Source organism: Malaya genurostris, chromosome 2, assembly GCF_030247185.1.
Source record: "Malaya genurostris strain Urasoe2022 chromosome 2, Malgen_1.1, whole genome shotgun sequence".
NCBI classification, from domain to species: domain Eukaryota; kingdom Metazoa; phylum Arthropoda; class Insecta; order Diptera; family Culicidae; genus Malaya; species Malaya genurostris.
In genome coordinates, this window is record NC_080571.1 from 324,405,831 (window position 1) to 324,418,898 (window position 13,068).

At 38.7% G+C, this 13,068-nt stretch overlaps 2 protein-coding genes across 3 annotated transcripts; one reads left to right on the forward strand and one right to left on the reverse strand.

Moving 5' to 3' along the window:
- The first annotated feature begins 1,853 nt into the window (after positions 1–1,853).
- LOC131431382 (E3 ubiquitin-protein ligase RNF123) lies at positions 1,854–6,921 on the forward strand. Of its 2 annotated transcripts, none has more exons than XM_058597061.1 (11): positions 1,854–2,124; positions 2,186–2,423; positions 2,484–3,674; positions 3,736–4,039; positions 4,105–4,195; positions 4,254–4,617; positions 4,683–5,450; positions 5,513–5,701; positions 5,769–6,225; positions 6,281–6,458; positions 6,518–6,921. In XM_058597061.1, exons 1-11 carry the CDS (start codon positions 2,027–2,029, stop codon positions 6,726–6,728), a joined length of 4,089 nt encoding a protein of 1,362 aa, XP_058453044.1. In that variant the 5' UTR covers positions 1,854–2,026; the 3' UTR covers positions 6,729–6,921. The 2 variants fall into 2 exon arrangements, with proteins under 2 accessions (XP_058453044.1, XP_058453045.1); XM_058597062.1 differs by having other exon boundaries at positions 1,854–2,039.
- On the reverse strand, positions 6,832–8,509 carry LOC131431383 (splicing factor 45). The gene is made up of 4 exons (XM_058597063.1): positions 8,279–8,509; positions 7,728–8,221; positions 7,370–7,664; positions 6,832–7,234 (listed from the first exon to the last, which is right to left on the reverse strand). Exons 1-4 carry the CDS (start codon positions 8,423–8,425, stop codon positions 6,965–6,967), a joined length of 1,206 nt encoding a protein of 401 aa, XP_058453046.1. The 5' UTR covers positions 8,426–8,509; the 3' UTR covers positions 6,832–6,964.
- Positions 8,510–13,068: the final 4,559 nt, after the last annotated feature.

The following is a 13,068-nucleotide window of genomic DNA, read 5'->3' on the forward strand; positions in this document are numbered from 1 at the left end:
TGAAACCTGCCAAAAAACAGGAATGGTAGTGCGAGTGCTTCAAGAAAATTTTCAATTGCCGCTTCTACGTTACATCAACAAGAAGTTGCGCTAAACCATCACCATCACAGTGAATCTAAAGCGGATTATTGCGTAGAGCGCACACGACGTTATTTTTTAAAAATAAAATAGATCTTGGTAATACATTTTTGTTTTTATACTAATTCATATACCTTTCAAACAATTTTCCATGTTACACTGATCTTCAATACTGTCGAATCAAGCATTAAGTAGTGTTTTGAAATAACCAACAATGAAATGTTAAATCTACTATGACTCTAGTTATAATAAAAAGTACAATGTAAAAAAAGAAGGTGACACGGTTACCGTTACCTTCCCAATTTTGAAAGTTATTCATACAATAAACTGTTCAATTTTACTATTCTGTAGGCAAAACTACTTATAGTAAAAACGAACTGGTATATTGTCAACATCAACTAATGTTATAGTCAGTTTTTTATTTATAACAATTTTTATTCAGGCCAATTTGCGTATAGCTTTACGTGGCCGATTTACCCATGTTTTTGTTACATAAAATTATTTTTTTATTGTTGGATCTCGTTGTCACCCTTCTTCTAGGGGGAGAGGAGCTTCCATTTCCTTCTAGCGAAGATTGTCCGTCATTTTGTTCGTTGCTCATATCATCCATTGCTACATCGTTGGAATTGTGAGTGGTTTCCGTTTCCTTGTTTTCATTGTTGATCGCAGTCTTGGGTTCATTTGCAGTTGCTGTAGATGCGCTTTGTACATTGATTGCCGTTGATAGTTGGTTAGATGGTGAAGGTGCTTTTAAAACAGGAGCACTGCATTCACTAGTTTCCGTTGTCGGGTGGTTGTCCTTGTTTTTTTTTGTTTTGTTTGTTTTCGCAGTTTCAGTGCATGGTTTGCCGTAGTGTGCAGGTTGTTCACAAAACTGACATGTAACCAATTGATTTTCATACGTAATCAACGTTTTACACGGATGTATCCCGTCTTGACCACAAATGATGTAAGATGGAATTGCTTTACGTAGTTGCATACGTACCACTCGCACGCCATTCCGGATATCCGGAAAAAAATTCCGCCATACTTCCTTTTCGATGGAAAGAACTTCACCGTACTGCGACATACATTCCCGAACATACCCCTCGCTGGTCTGCGGGGGAAGGTCATGCACGCGTACTTCTATGGCATTGTCCACCATGAACACAGGGATTTTATATTTAACATTGTCATGATCAATACTGTGCACCCCGTTATTACCCGAAGCAAATGCAATTGCATCTTTTTCACGTTTGAACATAATGTACACACAGTTCGACGCTTTGTTGAATTGAATCTCACTTACATCATTAACGTTTAGATGCATTCGTTCCTTAAGCAAGATTTCAATTTCGGTTGCTGCAGGTCTAACTTTGCAGCGCTTGAAATCAATACAAATTGAATTTGGCCTTGTAGGCCAAGTTTCAGGCTTTGTTAAATCGTATTTGCCCATTTCGTACACTCTATTGTTCACTGCACTGTATTGTCTTTGTTTCTGTCGTCGCGACCGTAAGAAATTTTCGACTGTGTCGTTTGCGATGTGAGCACGAACTGTTATAGTCAGTTGAAAACTACTATACTCGCATGGTCAAATTAACCCCCTCAAATAGTAACTGTTACCATAATATTCTTCTGAGTGTATGTGCATGTAAAAATCTGTATAATGAAGAAAAATCTGTATAAATGGCATCCCTGACTGTGGTTGTCATTGTCTGGCATGATATCAAATTTTCTTCACTTTCATTTTGCATTTTTCGTAAACAAATATATGAACAGTGAGAATTATGAGTTATAATCATTTTTTTTGTTCTGTTGACGACTGAAAAATCATTAGCATATTTTTTTTCCATTTATTAACATCTGTGACCTCCCAAGCTTGAATAGTTTTGGCCTTCTGACAAAATTTTCAATTATTGTTCTGTTTGTAGAAAAAATGTGATTGTTCAGGGCGTGTGCCAGTTGCGGGATGGATTTCGCAGGTATTATTTCTAGCATATTTGGTGGAGAGTGCCCGATTTCCCCGTCCAGTGAATCCGAGGAGGATAGTTCGTTGATTTTGTCGGGGTAAACGATTGTCAATCCGTAAGCTATGAATGAAAGCAGTTCACTTATATTTTTTCCTTAGATACTTGGTACAAATTAATGACTGGTTGGATAATAAACTTGAAAATCACCCCTTTGGCGAAGCAAAAGTGGAACATAAAACCAACAGTGGGCGTATTGGACCGAAGCGAACTATCTTTGATGTTGCGGATGATAATTCCATTTTAGTATCCAAGGATAGGTTAACTCTGCAATCGCAGAATGCATTTTCGACTGTTAAAGCAAATTGTTGTGTTTATTCAGGACGATGGATGTACGAGGTGAGAGAAGAAAGCTACGATTGAAATATTGAGGTGTGATCAACTTTTGATGTATTGTAGGTTCAGCTTCAGTCGAAAGGTGTGATGCAAATTGGATGGTGTTCTTCTCACTGTAAATTTACCCAGGATACAGGAGTTGGTGATACTCGTTACAGTTATGGTCTTGATGGAAGCAAACAGCGAATTTGGCATGTTCATACGCAAAAATATGGACCATTCTGGCGATCAGGGGACATATTCGGGGTTTGTGTTGACATGGATGAAGGAAAAATTGAATACTTTCGAAATGGGGCCTCCCTTGGTGAAGCCTTCAAAGATATTGAACGTGGGCCTGGGCTGGCGCTATACCCAGCCGTATCACTGGCATTCAATGATAGTCTAACTGCCAATTTTGGTGGATCTCCGCTAAAGTATCCCATACAAGGATACTGTTCACTGCAAGAAGCTCCTAGTATTTTCCTGTATCAGGCAGATTGTATTTTACAGTATCTTGTTAATCTTTCGGGCATCATTTCGCGCTATTCACAAAATGATCTTATTTCTATATGCTCCCAAACGATTCCGTTGACATTTGAAACTATTTACATGTTGATTGCTTCGATGTTAATCGAGAAAATAGCACCACTGTTAGTAAATTCCTATGTGGTGGAAGATAAAGTTTTCAAATATATTAAAGGAATGTGCGTTCTGCGAAGTAACACAAAAAACGAACCTCCCACTCAGCCCGGCTTCCCAGAAAGTACCCTTGGAACATTTCTCACTCTATTATGGACTTATTTGGAGATGGAAGAGATGAAACTTTTCCTTAAAAAGCTGCTCAATTTTTTGGCTAACACCTATAAGGAAACTCCGATTGATATGGAATACGAAAAGCAACGGAAAATTATTGTTATTCTTACTTGCATTTGCCAGCACCCCAGAACTCGGAAATATCTAGTGGAATATAAATTCTTCAAGAAGAATTGTCTTCCGCTATTTTTATATACTAAACTGCCCGACGAATCTACCCTGGAACAGGTGCTACCGGACGATATAATCTGGACAATGGGGCTGGGAGGTCCCCGAGAGCAATATCTTGCTGCTTGTGATCGATTGAAAGCGCACACGAGCGTGCTTTATACGCTACAGAAGAATTTGATTCTCATATTGCTCAACAACGCTGATGGTAAAAATAGTAATTCGCCGTCGAGCCGGCGAATTTTTCTGACCAAGCTGCGAAAATTCGTGATGGAAAGCAATGCAGAGATGAGGGTAAAAGTTAAAAAAAAACGATAACAAGTTAGTATACGATACAAGGAAATATCTTTCTCAGGGTCTATTTTCTTCTTCAACTCAACCGGCAATTGGTTTGTCATTTCTCTGTGTATTGCTGGACGTTGCACGAACTCTATGGAATGATGAAATTACTAGTAATGAAGACGACGGTTCGGTGCCAGCGTTTATCGATCATCGTTTCTTCTTCGACGGATCCTTCAAGTATACAAACATCGATCGAATTGGAGGTGTTCTATCGTATCTTAGAAAACATTTTCGAACTCAACTGGTTGAGCGATTGGGTGAGGATCACCCGAGTTTGACAGCTATCGATCAGCAGTCGGATCTTCGGAATGAAATAGGTGCCTCCTAATGAAATAAATTTAAAATAATCGAAATATCACATCCTGTCATTGCGCATTTACAGCTGCCTTCAATGCGTTTCTGGATTCTGCTATATTTCTAGTATCCGGTGGTCCTAATGCAACCTATTCGCTAGTTTCAAGACAGCCGTCAAAGTAAGAGAACGAGCCAATCGATGGGTGATTGATTTACTGATTTCTAATTTGTTTTCAGTGTTACTTCGGATGTTCATCAGCAGGGAGAGTCTTCCTTAGGAGCTAGTCGAAATGGTACCGTTGCTGGAGGTTCAATCAACGGAGGAAATATGGATGTTCGTTTGTCGATATGTGATCTGCTGGACTGCTCAGTTATTTTCTATTATGCAGTTGCTCATAAATACGTCATCATGATCGCCGATCTACGCGATAACATTTCTCACCTGTCGGATATTTTGGTTGAGACCAAGACGAACTATGATGATGTGGTTCACAATCTGGATGAGCTCAAACGATCCAATGATATAGAATTCAGTAAAACACATGAAGAATTGGTTCATGAGTTAGACACTCGTTTCGGGCAAAGGAAAAGTATATTCGCTGTAACATTTTTTTCTGCATCAATATTTTTGAGAACACATTCATGCAAAATTGTTTTGATTTTCAGAAACGGTCTATGGAATTGGCTCGAAAGCAAGCTTGGTATCGTTCGGTAGCTCTTGGAACTCATCGCCGAAACCTTCTCTGCTGGCTGATGGGAATAATTTGTGAAACTTTGCAACGCTTCAGCCAAGATGATGTCCTGTTTTCATTTTTGCCGGAGACCTATGTGAACGTGACACCAGTTCTGTTGGATACTATTCTCGATTTCAGCTTTCACGATACCGTACTGCAGCACAATTTGTCGGCAGATAGACAATTGATCAATGCAGTTGCTGAATTTTTGGCACAGCATCTGGCCGATTCTCGTGTTATTTTGGCATCCTGTAAAGATGCACTCATACAGGCACTCGGATCTCTGACTTGTCATGAAGCTGGCATTCATGCACTGGAACAAGCTTCACCTAAAAGTCAGCAAGCGTTTATCAGAGCTCTACTCAGACCGTACGAGAATAGAGCCTGGGGACAAAGTAATTGGCTGTTGCTCAGATTTTGGTTAGGAGATGGATTTGCCTACCGTGAATCAAGATCACCGTGTGTTTGGCAGGCCGGAAAAAAGCAGATGCGATCGCTAGGGTTGTATCGTAGTAGGGCCAAAAATGGAACTCATACCGGGCTGCTGCATCTGATAGCTCCTGCGTGTCCTTCAAAATATTTTCAACGTATGATCAGCGACATGTTGATAAAGGATGAGCCGTATTGTACCACGTTTTTGAACTCAGTACTCTCCCAGTTGAATTGGGCCTTTTCCGAGTTTATTCACATCCTTCAAGATGTAATATGAAATGCTTATCACGGTGCGGCGATAGTTATTTATTGATTTGTGACATATTGCAGATACAGAATGTGTCCCAACGAGATGAGCAGCACATGATCGAGACGAAACAACTAAAGATTTGCTCTATGTGTTTTGAGCTGACGGTTTCATTGATGCGCGCTTTGGAAATGATAGTGACCATTACTCCCGGTTTGTTGCAGGATGCTTCCCGTGCTAATAGTGAAATTATGTTAGGACGAATCTGTCAGGTACGGAATGAGCTTTATTTTTCTTTACACAAAACAGACATCTTTCTTACTGATCTGCTGATTTCAGCTTGCAATACAAGTGCTTTCCCGTGTTACCGTACCGCCCGGCTGTTTTCAACATGTTATGGATCTATGCTTGCCGGATTTGAGCAATGTGACTCACTTCGCAATCATTAGTGCCGCAATTGGTATCATCTTGGCATTGATGAAAAACGAACTTAACAGCGATGGATGCAGTGACTCGAACAACGATGATATCACCGTTACGAAAGTACCACGGGTTAGCAAACATCTACTGACGGATACTAGTTTCCACATTACCAGTTTGGAGTTCGCTCTTGGTGAAATTAAGACTCCAATTGTGACAATCCGTGATGCTCCCAGAGGTAACTTTGATCCAAAGATGAGGGCTCATATTGATCCCTTGACGAACGAAGTACGTGTGCCGTCACCCTTCCGGGCAATTATCGGAGTGAAGGAGATTGTTCCCGATCCCCCGATCATTAAATTCAACATGGCAGATTGTAAATAAGTATATTTTAACGGTCTGTTGGTATTGAATAACAGTTTTGTTTTCAGATCCAAATCATGTAAATGATGACGAATTACGTCAAGTAAGACATTTAATTGAAATACTTCAACTGAGACAGACGCTGCTGTCCGAAATCACCGTATTCTCGGAAGAATCGTTGTGTCCCATCTGTTATGCTAAGCAAAATTCGGCCATATTCGAACCATGTCAGCACCAATCATGCGAGTAAGTAAATAATGGGCATTTGAGCGTCGGATTTTGTTTTTAATTTCAATTCGTTCTAGAAATTGCATTATTCAGCATCTGATGAACAGTAAACTCTGCTTTTATTGTAAACTGTTGATCGTAAAGGTTGAGCGTCCAGATGGAATAATCATTTACGATAATAGCGTTCCGCTCAATGCTCCCTCACTGCCACAGACTGCGAATAGTTCGTCCCAGATGAATAACTTCGTCGAAGAAAATGATTCGCTCAATGGAAGTATTCAACCCTAAATTTACTAGTTATTTTATATAATTCGTTCTAATCAACTGTTCTTCATTGAATGATACTAGTCAAGTTCGCTTAACGCGCACCGCTTATAAATTAGACAGACTCTTTCACAATCCCACTGACAAAGGGTAATCGAGAGTTTATTTCAAATAATTATGAAGACATTTTTACACGTCACTATATCTGCTTACCGCATTTTGTTGTAAAACATGATTTATTTCATTCCGTAAAATCCCGTTTATAGTAGGTCCATGTTATCAAACCTTTCCTGATTATAGAAACCGGCCCGCACTTGGCGACCACCGAAGAATCGGCCATTCAAGTCAACCACCGCTTTGATGGCACTTTCCATTCGCTTGAACTCAACGAAAATTCTAACTGCTTCCTCCGGAACGACGTTGGGTATTTCATTGATCACAACCGTGACCACTTCGCCATATTTGGTATTACACTCGTCTTTAACTTCCGGCTCCAGCTCGTCGTCTACGTCTCCAGGTCCGACCATGTTCTAAAAATATATCCAACGGTCATTAATTTTTGCTAAATTATCTATTTGTGCATTTCTAATTTGTTCTCTGTGAATTTTCAACGGTTTTCGAAGTCAAAGTAAAATCAATGACATTGCTTTGACAGAAACACTTACTCTCAGTAAAACCACTTTGCTTGGCGATTTCATTATCTCCGTGATAGACGGCTCAATTGCTGATTGATTGATCGCCGGTTCTTGAGGAGGAATTGGGGCGACCTCCTCGGGAATCGGTACGCTTATATCTTTTTCATGTACGATACGGCCTCCCCGTTTAGATGTTTTTTCAACCTGCAAAGCCATGGACATACCCTGTTCTTGCTTGCCCAGACCTTGACCATCTTTGAATCCATATTTAGCCATAATTTTTGCGGCAACTGAGGTCCCACCGTAGGCCGTAAGTTGCGACATTCTGAAAGAGTAGCAATTAGAATAACTCTCATGCATTCCTGACGCTTCTCCGATTAGCACTTACTTGACACCGTCGGGAATTTGTGCAATTGATTCTTGAAGCGAAGCGGGTGGTGCAATGGCAGCACCACTAGCCCTTTGCTGCGTTGGCACGAACTCCTCTTCATCTTCTGAGGTTGGTCGTCCAGCAAAGCCACTTTTTTTAGCAGCCGGGCCATCAGCATCACCATGACCTCCACCAGAGTGCTGCTTATTCCCTAAGCGCTTATACTCTCTCCTATTTCGCCCGTAGTGTTGAGAAGCCTTAACAACCGGCTCCTTCGGTTTTCGTTCTTGAGCTAATTTTTCGTACTCATTCGGCCATAATGGATCGTATTCGTCAATTACATCCCAACTATACGTATCTCCGGAGTTAGAGCTACTCGCATTCGGGATATTTTTAGTTGTGATAGTTACCGGTTTTCCTTTGTTATCCGACGCAGAATGATTTCCAGATGATTTTCCGAACAAATCAAAATTGTCCTTCTTCGCTTTCAAATTTACTACAGGTGTCAGAACCTGAAAAAACACACCTAAACAATAGATATCCTGATGAAATAAATAAAATATGCTTACGGGTTTCCTTAAAGTGTTCTTAGGTGGAATGATTGGTTGTGTAGCTTTCTTTGCTTGTAATTGCGTTTGAAGTAGTTTTATACCAGATGACCAACCGGCCACTTTATCTGGTCCTTGCTTTGTGTCCAAGTCATCATATAAAGCCATTTTTGGAAAGGATTTAACCAAAATAATACAGAAATATTGATCTATTATCACTACTCTACAAATCGTGTTCTAAAAGTTAGCAATCGTTTTGACAACTGATCATGGGTGCCAGATATATTAAAATAACCATTGGCAAGAAGCGGGATTCTGCTGCACACTGACAGAAAATTATCTAATATAACGTAATTTTTACTAAATTAGTATGTTCCCATTCACGATGATAAAAGGACAGGTGGCGAGATTTTTCTATGTGTGAGTGTGATTGTCATTTTTTTGCCAAAACGAGAAGATATGGAAAAGAAAAGTGTAAACATCGAGTGTTTCATCCGTCGAATCACGTCCAGTTGCTATAACCGAGAGCAAAGTTTTATTTCATATTTCCCAAGACATGGGCAACTTGGAGAAATTAAACTACATACTCGAAAACACCACATATTAGGATAACAAAGGTATTTTGGCCACTTCATATATTTTGCCCCACTTAACTAACTTTATGGATTTAATCGATGTTAAGAAACCCATGTTGCATGTTTTATTTCGATGTTTACTTGTGTTGATCCCAAATTTCGTAAGAAAATTAGAAACACAGCCAAAACCGTCCTATTTCGCCACCAGTAGTAATTCTGAATCGTGGTTCACATTAGCGCTATCAGTTTATATACAGGGTCCGGCACTCGAAGTGTAACCAATTAAAAAGGCCATAAATTCAGTTTGGAAAATTACTTTTACTTAATTCAAAGTACAAAATGTGTAAAAATAATACAAAATTCAGAATCAATTCACTTTTGCTCGATATGACCACCTTTTGCCTTGACTATGGCCTTGAGACGGTCAAAAAACGAATCGCAAGCTGCCCGAATGTGAATTGCAGGTATTTTGGCCCACTCGCGGACAATAACTTTTTTCAGCGCCTCGAGACTGGTGTATCTTTTAGTTCGGACTTTGCTCTCCAAAATGGCCCAAAGAGAATAACCCATTGGATTCGCATCTGGTGAATTCGAGAGCCATTGTGTGGACGTGATGAACCATTATCTGCTGAGGGTGCTGCCTCCTGGTGGCCAATCGATGACTCAAATTCTCGTATGAACGGTCGGTCAAGTAAACCCTATCGTTTTGAGAGTTTACGAATTGCTCAATTGGAAAAATTTTCTCGTCAAAAAATACAATGTTCGGAAATTGACCGCTTTTGGCCAAACGAAGCAACTCCTTCGCTCTCTCAAGTCTAACTTGTTGCTGCTTCGGTGTGAGATCATGCGCCTTTTGGATCTTGTAAGGCTTGACCTTCAGATCATTTTTCAGTATGCGGCGGATGCTACGGTCGGATATTTTCAGTTCTTTTGCCATTTGATTGGCACTTCGTCGAGGATTTCGTTCAAGTCGCTTCTTCACTTTTTGAACCATCTCACGTGACGTTGCAGTCTTTCGATGACCACCTCCATGACGTTTTGCGATGCTACCAGTATTATTGTAACGGGTTATGGTGCGATAAACAAACACTTTATTCACTTTAAGGTGTTTGAGCTCACGAACAATCGCTGGTTGTGATTTTCCATCTAAATATAAAGCAATCACACTATTACATTTTAAATCCATCACTGATTTTTTTTTCGCGTTCACTTTTGGCAAAATGCTCTCTTGCGCTTGTAAACAATACAACTCCGAACTGTCATTTAGCAAATTTCTAGAGAGCTGATGCCCGTGCGTCAGCTGCGCGAGCGGTCTGAAGTTGGTTACACTTCGAGTGCCGGACCCTGTATTGTGGTTTTCAGCGGGGCATAGAATGCGAAGGAATCGCCACAGAATAGCGAAATAATAAGCGTCAGAATCGAAGATGCCGGGTTCCAGATTTGCATGTAAATTTACGGATTCTTTTGTAAGCAGACTCTGCAATTTTGCAGACTTTTACAGGTTTTTGAATCTTTTATATACAATCGTAAAATTTACAGACTTTTAAAATTGCGTTGGGCTTTTTGCTTGTTTTCTCTCGTCATACTTTTAAAATTTAACACTTGCGTTGGAGGATTTCTAGTATGCAGACTTGATAATATTACCTGGCATCTCTAACAGGAGTTAACCCCTTCGCTGTCTATTGTACTGAAATTTATAGCTTTTTTATATCAAGCATCAGAACGAATAGACAAATAAATCGTCTGGTGGATTAAAGACAATTACAGATTTAAAAGGCAACAAGAATTATTTGTAACACATGGATCAATAAGTCCCGATACTAACAATGGAAACAACATTTTTTTGCAAAATTTTTTTTTATTCATCAACATAATCACCTTTTAGGGTAATACAATGGTTCCAACGTTCCAATTCGGGATGCAATATCCTTTCTGATTGCTAGAACGTCGTCACTAATTTTCGTTCTAGCCATTAGAAAGGATATTGATTCTCGGTGCAATATCCAAAAAGTCGTTACATAAATAGTGTAAAATTTGCGTCTGCTTAGCGGCTCAAATTGAACTGTTAGGCGAAGATGGCTGTTCAATTTGAACTGCTTTAAGCACTGATGAGCCGAAGGCGAAACGTGAAGAAAGCTGAAATATAATATGTGCTTTTCTGTACAAACAAAAAAAAAAAATAAATGTTCAATAATATTATCCTTTACTCTTAAAATTTAATCAATAATTGAAGTTTCGCAGTTTATTGGTCTCCAAAAAATTAAAAATTATAATGATTGTTTATTGTTACTCTCTAACTGACATTCATAAACGAGTGCGTTCTATGACATTGTCCGTGTTGTTGTTGTTGTTGCGAATTTTGACAGTTCACGATATCCCGGATATCATGTCGAAATGGTGATACGCGGTGACATCAAATTATATGCGATATTAAGTGATGTGGCACGTGATATCATAGGATATCATGTATATCCACATATCACATGATATCAACGCTATTGTGAACATATTAATCAGAAGTGAAAATATCCTCAGCGGTTATGTTTCATTAGCAAAGCTTACAGTACACCAATGTTGTGTAGAGTTTAATGCGTTGTAAAAAATTATAGAATATTGAGTCGTAATGCTTTCAGTAAACTGAAACTAAAAATATCTAGGAGCTGACAAAATGTGTCACAAAATGTGCACTGAGGGGGGCAATGTTTATAAAATGTATGTTACCTGTCAGCACATTTAACAATATCATAGTAGCATCATAAGTCAAAGAAGTCCTGGCATTTTGTGTAAATTCACCTAAGAGTACGAGCAACAATTTATAAATTCATATGTTCTAAAGTCGTAGATTCACCCGACCATTTTGTCTAAGAATTTTTTTTTTGAGAAATCTATATTTCTCTAGGTACGGAATGCATTTAGGAACTTCTCAATTATCGATTATACGACTAATAAAAAATTATCTGTATGTTGTACATGTTATATGTTAGCTGTACTCGTAATGCTGAAATAAAGTATATAATTCTTCTTTATCGATTTGATCATTGCATCGCATCCCAAATAACAATCAAATCTTATATATAAACTGCGTATGCACGCGAGACAGATATAAGAGCACTAAGGCGTATGCCTGCTTTATATTTGTGAATAGTATATGTATAATGTATATAGGTCTTTATTGTAACTTAAGATGTTATGAAACATCAGCAATTCAATTTGAAAAATTATTTGGAAATTGTGAAAAATATATGTGATGCGAATTTTAAATAAATTTAACGGCACATATTTTTTCTTTCATTACAAATGTGAAGCATTTTTTTCGGATCGAACATTTAATTTTGTACATTTTTTTCAGTATATATTCATTTTCTGGAGTTGATCCTATGATCCTATGGATGACGGTACATGCATTTGTAGTATTTTGGGTGGAAGTTTCCACATTTTGAGTCGTGACGATATATCAAAACATTTGGGACCCGAAACGCGCCCAACGTAATCAGTGTACAAATGGCTGGTGCTCGCAAAATGTAATGTCGGCTGTTGACACATCTGGGAGATTAGATGTTTGTATAGTTGGATTTAGAGATGAATTATGACCGAAATAGATTTCATTCGTTTGTTCGCATAAGTTTTATTTATCGTCCAAACCGATTTTTACCTTTCTCTATGGAAAAGTAATAAAATTGATGGAGAAACCGACTTTTGATCGAAGCTCCGACTTACTTGTGAGGAATTCTAGCAACCGGCAGAAGCATGACTACATTCCGGCTGCTGTCAATATTGCCCAGGCGAAATTGCGTCATTCTATCACCGTCACCCCCTTGCTATGGAAGCTGGTTCCTGAAACCGACGCATTTTGTTTTGGTGGCGTTGTCAACAATATTTTAAGCTACGTTCATACCATACAATCAAACCACACTGGTGTCAAAAGTTAATTACTTCAAACCCAATATAAATTAACTCTTGTCTAGTATTCTCTGCAAAACAAGTAAACAAGATTTTTGCGTTCGCATACTGGTTTAAATCAAAGTACCGATTTTGTAAAGATTTTCTAAATTTAATACAGATTTGTACAGGTTCATAGAAAGAAAGAAGTAAAAAAATAGACTTTTCTCTCTGAGTATCTATTAGTATTTGATTGCGGTGATTCTTTAAAAGTTTATTGATCAACGGACAAATCACATGTTAAAGTGGAAATCTTTTATGTAGATAAATGATTATGAACACTGAAAACATTTATAT